Below are 9,547 nucleotides of genomic sequence, written 5' to 3'. Positions count from 1 at the left end.
AGGTGGCAATCTTCAGTTCTGGAACCAATAGTCACAGTGTCCTCCTCACCCACAAATATTCTTACTGTTAGACTACACATGTTCTCTCAAGGCTGTATGTGTAAGTTAGTAAATTTCCACAAGGCCATAGTTAAGGCCATGGCTCCTGGCATGGCAAACTAGTAGCCAACATCAAGCTGAATGGAGAGAAACTTGAAATAATCTCACTAAAATCACGGTCCAATCAGAGCTGCCCACTCCCTATCTTTTCAACATAGTATTTGAAGTTATAGCTAGGGAGATTAGACAACAAAAGAAGGTCAAAGGGATACAAATTGGAAAGAAAGATTTGAAAGTATCACTATTTGCAGATGATGTAATCATATATTTAAGTGACTTCAAAAGTTCCACCAGAGAACTCCTAAACCTGATAAACATCTTAAACAAAGTGGCTGGATATAAAATTAAATCAAACAAATTAGATTAGTAGCCTTCCTCTACTCAAAGGATAAATAGGCTGAGAAAGAAATTAAGAAAATGACACCATTCACAAGAGCCAAAAATAATATTACATACATTGGTGTGACTCTAACTAAGCAAGTGAAAGATCTATATGATAAGAACTGCAAGTCTCTGAAGAAATCAAAGATCTCAGAAGATGGAAAAATCTCCTATGCTCATGGATTGACAGGATTAATATAGTAAAAATGACCATCTTGCCAAAAGCAATCTATAGATTCAATGCAATACCCATGAAAATTACAACTCAATTCTTCAAGAGTTAGAAAGAGCAACTTGCAAATTCATTTGGAATAACAAAAAACCTAATATAGTGAAAGCTATTCTCAACAATAAAAGAACTGGGGGAATCACCATCCCTGACCTCAAGCTGTATTACAGAGCCATAGTGATAAAAACTGAATGATATTGGTACAGAGACAGGCAGGAAGATCAATGGAATAAAACTGAAGACTCTGAAATGAACCCACACACATATGGTTACTTGATCTTTGACAATGGAGTTAAAACCATCCAGTGAAAAAAAGACAGAATTTTTAACAAATGCTGCTGTTTCAACTGTTGGTCAACATTCAGAAGAATGCAAGTTAATCCATTCTTATCTCCACATTCAAAGCTCAAGTCCAAGTGGATCAAGGACCTCCACATAAAACCAGATACCCTGAAACTTGTAGAGGAGAAAGTGGGGAAGAGCCTTGAACATTTGGGCACAGGGGAAAATTCCTGAACAGAACACCAGTGGCTTGTTCTGTAAGATCAAGAATCGACAAATGGGACTTCATAAAATTGCAAAGCTTCTGTAAGGCAAAGGATCCTGTCAATAAGACAAAAAGGCAACCAACATATTGGGAGAAGATCTTTACCAATTCTACATCTGATAGAGGGCTAAAATCCCATATATACAAAAAACTCAAGAAGTTAGACTCCAGCCAACCAAATAACCCTATTAATAAATGGGGTACAAAGCTAAACAAAGAATTTTCAATTGAGGAATGTCGACTAGCAGAGAAGCACCTAAAGAAATGTTCAACATCCTTTGTCATCAGGGAAATGCAAATCAAACAACCCTGAGATTCCCCCTCATACCAGTCAGAATGGCTAAATTCAAAAACTCAGGTGACAGCAGATTCTGGTGAAGATGTGGAGAAAGAGGAACATACCTCCATTGGTGGTGGGAATGCAAACTGGTACAAACCCTTGGGAAATCTTTTTGGTGGTTCCTCAGAAAATTGAATATAGTATTTCCTGAGGACCCAGCTATACCACTTCTGGGCATATACCTAGAAGTTATTCCAACATACAATAAGGACACCTGCTCCACTATGTTCATAACAGACTTATTTATTATAGCCAGGAGCTGGGAAGAACCCAGATGTCCTTCAAAAGAGGAATGGATAAGAAAATGTGGTACATTTACACAATGGAATACTTCTCAGCTATTAAAAATGATGAATTCATGAAATTTTTAGACAAATGGATGGATATGGAAAATATCATCCTGAACGAGGTAACCCAATCACAAAAGAAAACACATGGTATGCACTCACTGATAAGTGGATCTTAGCCCAAAACCTCCAAATAATCAGGATAAAATTCACAGAAGACATGAAGCTCAATAAGAGGGAAGAGTAAAGTGTGGGTGCTTTGGCCCTTCTTAGAAGGAGAACAAAATACTTACAGGACTAAATATTTAGTGTGGAGCAGTGACTAAAGGAAAAGCCACCCAGAGACTGTCCTACCTGGGAGTTCATCCCTTATACAGTTACCAAATCTAGACACTATTGTGGATACCAAGAATTTCATTCTGAAAGAAGGATGATATGGCTGTCTTCTGAGAGGCCCTGCCAGAGCCTTACAAATACACAGGCAGATGTTAGCAGCCAGCCATTTGATTCAGAGTGGGGTCCCTAATAGAGAGATTAGATAAGAGACTGAAAGATTTGAAAGGGTTTGCAACCCCATGGGAAGAAGGATAATACCAACCAACCAGACCCCCCAGAACTCCTAGGGACTAAGCCATCAACAAAAGAGTACACATGGCTCCATCTGCATATACAGCAGAAGATAGCCTTGTGATGCACCAATGGAAAGAGAGGTCCTTTGTCCTATGAAAGCTTGATAGATGCCACAGTGTAGGGGAATTGAGGATGGGGAGATGGGAGTGGGTTGGTGGGTGAAGGAACACCCTCATAGAAGGAGGAGGAGGGAGGGTGTGATAGGTTGTTTCCAGGAAGGAGGGAAACTGGCAAAGGGGATAACATTTGAAATGTAAATAAAGAAAATATTCAGTAAAAAATTTGAGAAGTCCTTCATATAATTCATATTGCATCCTTATTTTTTGCAGAGTTGAGAAATTATATATTTTGGAACTCAGTTATGTATAACTCTGTCCCATAGCCTTAAAGCCTGTCCTAAAGGCCCCAGTGTTTACCATTTTGCCAAGACATAGCCACATCTTCAACGTCAGGACTTGTGCTCTTTCTAATTATCAAGGAATCATTAAGGTTAACAAGAAAGACACTCGTCAGAAGGAAAGACACTCCTCCACTGCCAAAGGACCTCTCCTTCCATTGGTGGCTCTAGAAAATACATACATTACACAAACAAGCCTTACACCCATAGCAGCCTTCAACTCTCTTGGAGACTCACACTGGGGCCCTGTCCCAGGGGCAGGAACCATGTCACTATGTCTCACCAGGGCCAAAATAGGCTTGACATAATTGGATCCTATTCCCACAGGTTTGCTTCCTTTGGGTTTCATCACGGTTGAATAAACAGATATAAACAATTTAAATTACAGAAGTTTTACAGCAAACTCAAACCTTCATTTGCTGTTCTTTGGGTAAGAATAAATTTTAGACATTTTCAGAAGTTGTGCAATCTAGAACCTAACATTTGAAATACAACAATGTTATTTTATACTAGATACTGTAGCTTTTTCTCATTTCCTGTTCTCTTAAATATATATATATATTTATATTATATATACTATATATATTATATATTATATATACTAACAGGTCTCTATATGAAAAATAAGCCAAGCTTCTTAACATAAATGAAAACAAAGAAAAGAAAATATTGAAATAAAGTGTGCGTACTAAAAATGAGTGGTTTCTGTAGAGTGTTTCCTCATTTTTGTATAATTGAGAAAACAAAATTAAAAATTGGCATCATAACTATGCAATCCAGTAATCAAATGAAATATCTACTTATTTCATTTAAAATTTCCAGGCTTAACTATTTGAAAATACTCATAGTAAGAAAAAGGATTTGCTTAAATTCCTTGGTGCAAGCATTGGGGAAATCCAGTTTTACAATGAGCTAGTGTAACTGGCAGTCGCGTTTGCATAACAAACTTGAAAGCACATACACTGTGATAGAGTCTCTACATTGAGAGTTATGGCTCTGGGAATGCTGAAATGTAACACTTCCCTTAATTTAAGAAATGAATTGTGCACAAAAGCTTGATCTTCAAGGAACTGTGCAATGAAAGCAAAATGTAAATATTGCCCTCTTATAAATATTTTATTTAACTATTTGCTTAGGATACATGAAATTATGTACTGAATAACAATGCATACAAGTAGATTTACATTCAATTAGGATCTGGGCATATGTTGTTGAATATTCTGTTATAAAGGCTGCTGTCTAGTTTGGCTATAAACTTTGGGGTGTATTTGATTACTGATTTTCTCAAACAAGCATCTGTTCATTCCACTTCTAGTACAAAAACATGATTCTTAATAAACTGAACTTTACTTCCTCATTTACCAAAAGAATACATGAATATTTTGAAATGATCACTAACCTACTTCATATTATTTAAAGAGTAACTCGTGGAGAAGTCAGCAGGGTAGCTTATACCAGTAACCAAAGATACTAGGAAGCTGAAGCTTGGTGATTGCTATGAGGTCACGGCTATCCTGGCCTAAAGTAAGATGGAATCTTAACTCTACCCCTCAAAAACCAAACCAAACCAAACCAAAAACAAAAACATATACATTTTAGATATAAATTGTTAACAAATAAATTGTGTTCTAAAATGTTTTATACAATATAACCCAAATATTTGATAAGCAATATGTATTAGTATATTATGTAATTTGCCTTTAAGATTTGACCTTGCCATGTTTTTCTCATAAGGCATTCTCACATGTTATTAATTGGTTTTAATTTTCATTGTCCACTTTTATACATATTTTAACAAATCATTCTGTAGAAATTCTGACAGATTTACAATTATAATTCTAGTACAATTCTCCATTCATATATTGCAACTCAAGAGGTTCTATGTCATAGATGACTATTGTACCTAAATTATTTTTTGTTTTGTTGTAGTTTATAATGAAAATACTTAATAGATATCATCTATAAACTATGTAGTTGACATAAAATTCAAGAAGGAATATATCTATTTTATCTATATTACATATAATAGAGTTATATGTATATAATGTATATACATAAAATTTTGTTGTTTTTTCAAACCCATAAATATGAAAAAAACCCACAATATCAAATATGTCAATATCTTTACACTCTCTATTAACAAATTAATGACTCTTTTTTCTTTGTGTTAGCATATATCAGGAGATTGATAGTACACACCATACAACAAAAACTGATTTTGTGTATACAAGTTTAATATCAGTATTTTCTTTTATTGTCACATATATACAATATTATATTTACATATACATATGTTGTGTATATGTATGTATATATACTTATATATATACATATATATGGGTTTGTTGTATTATATATATTTGTTTGTATAAATATATATGTGTATATATATACACACACAGACACACACACACACACACAAAGAGAGAGAGAGACAGATAAAATTTAAAATCCTATGACTTTGAAAGAAGGGAAAGGAGAAGGTACATAGTATAGCTTAAAAGAAGAAAGTAGAACATAAAATGAAAAAGGAAATATCATGAGTTAAGACTATGGGAAAAACTGGGAGCCTGTATTGTTCTTATCTAGGTTATATGTTTTATGGCTGTGAGGCTTAGTGTTCTTCTTTTAATCCTGTCAGTAGAGGATAGGATTTTTTTCTCCCTCTTGGGACCATCTCCTTCAAATGATTGCCTCTTCCAACCTTAATATGGAGGTCTGTTCCTAGACTTAGTGTAATTTGTTATGCTGTATTCTGGTGATATCCCTGGGAGGTCTGCTTTTTTCTAAAGGGAAACAAAAGAGGAATGGATCTTCAGGAGAGGACAAAGGAGGGAGAGATTGGGAGAAGTGGAAGAAGGAGAAACTGAGTTCAGGATATAAAATATGAGGGAAAAGGGTTTTTTAATTACAAAAATAATATTAAAAAGACACTGGGTAAACATACATAGCCACTATGTGATTCTGCAATGAGTAGCATATTAAAACTCAAATCATCTTCATGTTATTGTCCTGTGCTCTAATTCTTAAAATCATGTGTCTCTGTCTGAAAGTGTATGTGTTTCTGTATAGATACACATATAAAGACACAGCTCACCTCATTCAAAGCAAAAATACTGTATACTCTACAGTTATATGAACTGTGATTTGCTGATTACTTTCCATTTCTTCTCTGAGATTTCAACATGGAAAACATCACTGAAGTCACAGAATTTATACTGATGGGCTTCACAGGCAATGCTGACCTGGAGATTCTTTTATTCTTCCTCTTTCTCACAATTTACTTCTTCACACTCATGGGAAATTTAGGACTGATTGCTCTAGTCATTGGAGATTCCCGCCTGCACAACCCCATGTACTATTTTCTGAGTGTGTTGTCCTCAGTAGATGCCTGCTATTCTTCTGTTATCACACCACAAATGGTTGTTGACTTTGTGTCAGAGAAGAAAGTCATTTCGTTTATTGGCTGTGCCACACAGATGTTTCTGGCTGTGACTTTTGGTACAACTGAGTGTTTTCTTTTGGCAGCAATGGCTTATGACCGTTATGTGGCCATTTGCAACCCTCTTCTGTATATAGTGAGCATGTCACCAAGAGTTTATATACCACTCATCATTGCTTCCTATGCTGGTGGAATTTTACATGCTGTTATTCACACAGTGGCCACTTTCAGACTCTCTTTCTGTGGATCCAATGAAGTCAGTCATATATTCTGTGACATCCCTCCTCTTCTGGCAATTTCTTGTTCTGACACCCATATCAATCAGCTTCTCCTCTTCTACTGTGCTGGGTTTATTGAGGTAGTCACTATACTGATTGTTCTGTTGTCCTATGGTTTCATTTTGTCTGCCATTTTGAAGACACACTCTACTGAAGGTAAAAGAAAAGTCTTTTCTACTTGTGGTTCACATTTATGTGCAGTGTCCACATTTCATGGCACTGTTCTTTTCATGTATGTGAGACCAAGTGACAGTTATGCCTTGGAACATGACATGATAGTGTCAATATTTTACAGCATTGTAATCCCAATGCTGAATCCTCTCATTTATAGTTTGAGGAACAAAGATGTAAAAAAGGCAATAAAAAAAGTGTTTGGTAAAAGACTAATTTGTGAATAAAAATATTTTCTATAAACCTTACATAAAAAATAAAAGTCATATTCTCTAATAATGTGTATATTTATATTGAAAATGCTCCATTTATTCATCAATATATTTTAATCTTCGGTAGACATATTAAATGAAAGGTGTTAGTTAATGCCTTTCCTGTCTTATTTTCAATACAAAAAGATTATATCATCCATATTTGTATGTTAGCAATCATAATATGTTTATATGTATATTTTATATGGTAATGATATTAATTGAAGCATAATGTATAAATATATGTAATATATTTTTTATAATATTATGTGTACTATATATACATATATTCACTTTGATGTATTTATATATACTTATTCAGATAACATTTTATATTGTTTCATATCTTATTTAAAAATATTTTAAATTCTCTTATAATTTTAATTTTATATAATTTAGATGTTAAATCACAATGGATAAATAAAATGTTGTTGTCCTTGCTTATGGGGCCCATGCTCTCTCTACTGTTGGGCCCGAGGGTCTCTGCTGCTGATGCCTGGACTGTGCAGCATGTTAGTTAAAAGAATGCAATGCATAATCATGAGATATTTTATTATAGGAAAGAGAAAATAGGTTTGCCATGTAGAGAGAAAGAAAGGAGAAGGAGGAGAGGAGAAAAGAAGGAGAGACCAAAAGGAGAGAAAGAAAACAAGAGAGCAAGAGAAGATAGCAAGAGAGAGGATAAAGAGCAAGAGAGAGGAAGGGGCAAACCACCCATTATATTATGTGAGGTGGAGCTATCAGTCGGTGGGGTGGGGCATGCTTGGCTGTGGTCAGGTGACTGGGGGTAGAGTCCAGCTAGAATGCTGGAAGATTGGGGTATTGTCTATGTGACAGAGCACACATCTCCTGCAGTGACAGTTGTAGGGGGTTGGGACTGAAACATGAGCCAAGGTCCCAGGAGTTATGGTCGAACACATTCCATCCCTTGCCTGTAGAAATTACCCACTGGGGCTCCAGACTTCTAGACATATACTCTACTGGGCCCAGACAGCCTGAACAGGCCACTGCCCCACACTTGCTCAGTTCATGTTTAAGCAGTCAGGTTGGCTAGACTTTTTGAATGTTGCTTCTGATATTACTATGAGACATAATCTCTTAGAAAACTTCTTGATCCTCCAGGATTACAAAGTTAATTCCCCCTCTCCTACAATGCTCACTGAGCCTTATCCACAAGTGTCATTTTGCAGATATCCTCATTGGGACTCTGAGACAGACATATGCAATTTGATTGGTTGCTTTCAGTAATGATAAGGACTACACTGGAAAAATAGCTGTAAATACTATTAAACATAATGAGGAGTCTGTGTTTGTTAAACATGAAACTCAGGGGCCATACATTTGAAAGAGAGTGAGGAGTAGAATGTGGAAAAGTCAATGAGTCATGAAAGGGGAAAGTGCTTGATCACTGGGAGCTAGAGTTACAGGAAATTCAGACTAACTGATACAAATGATAAAAGCAGACTATAGTTCTTTACTTAGTAGAAAGTCCACCTAACCACTGAGCCATCTCTCCAGTCGCAATAAGTATTATACTTTTTAATGCAAAACTATATGAAAATTCTCATCTCTTTGTATGTTAGAACGTATTATCCTTCTGAATGTAAGTTGAACAAAGACTCATAATGCGACTAAAAAGGACAGTCAATATTTCATTCTTCCATATTTCCTCTACTTTCTATCTTGGAAATAACCCACTGTATAGTGCTGAATACTGAGTGCCTGATAGGTAAGATGAGATGGATCATCCTATAGGCATGTCACTGTACCCAACATCCACTACCAAATTTTTGCTCACATTCTACTTGGGTTTCACTTTAACCAGGGATACTACTGCTCTTCCAGAGTCTTACCTCTTCCTTTTTAATATTTATAATGTATTTATTTATTTGCTTTACATTCCAACATCAGCCCCCTTTCCTCCCAGATCCTTCCTCTATCCTTTCTTCTTCTTCTCCTCTAAGAATGGAGAGCCCAACTCTGGGCTTCCCCTATACCTACTCCACCTCACACATCAACACCACAGGGTTAAGCACATCCTCTCCCTCTGAGGCCAGACAAGAATGCCTAGTTAGGGGAATGGGATCCCCAGGAAAGCAACAGATTTAGGGACTACCCCTGCTCCAGTTGTTAGGAACCAGCATGAAGATTTAACTACATATCCGCTACACAAGTGTGGGGGTTGGGGACAGGGTCTGGCCCATACTCTCTCTTTGGTTGGTGGTTCAATCTCTAGGAGCCTCCAAGTGTCCAGGTTTGTTGACTCTGTTGGTCTTCCCAGGGAGTTCCTGTCCTCTTTGGGTCCTTCAATCCTTTTCCCAATTCTTCCATAAGACTCATAGAGCTCCTTTTAATGTTTGGCTCTGGGTAACTGCATTGTTTTCCATTTGCTGCTGGGTGGAAACTCTCAGGGAACAGTTATGCTAGGATCCTGTCTACAAACGTAACAGAGTATCATTAATAGTGTCAGGAATTGGTTCTTTCTCATGGGATAG

The 9,547-nt window shown here is 36.3% G+C and overlaps 1 protein-coding gene across 2 annotated transcripts; it reads left to right on the top strand.

The window, feature by feature from the left end:
- Positions 1-592: 592 nt before the first annotated feature.
- Positions 593-7,028, top strand: LOC116092098 (olfactory receptor 1086). 2 transcript variants are annotated; one of them, XM_031373454.1, is made up of 3 exons: positions 593-608; positions 2,157-2,171; positions 6,100-7,028. In XM_031373454.1, the coding sequence occupies exons 1-3, from the start codon at positions 593-595 to the stop codon at positions 7,026-7,028; spliced, it is 960 nt and encodes a 319-aa protein (XP_031229314.1). The 2 variants fall into 2 exon arrangements, with proteins under 2 accessions (XP_031229314.1, XP_031229315.1); XM_031373455.1 differs by lacking the exons at positions 593-608; positions 2,157-2,171 and having other exon boundaries at positions 6,094-7,028.
- The last annotated feature ends 2,519 nt before the right edge of the window (positions 7,029-9,547 follow it).

This window comes from Mastomys coucha, unplaced genomic scaffold (genome assembly GCF_008632895.1).
Source record: "Mastomys coucha isolate ucsf_1 unplaced genomic scaffold, UCSF_Mcou_1 pScaffold15, whole genome shotgun sequence".
NCBI classification, from domain to species: Eukaryota; Metazoa; Chordata; class Mammalia; order Rodentia; family Muridae; genus Mastomys; species Mastomys coucha.
This window is presented reverse-complemented; position numbering and strand designations above follow the sequence as displayed.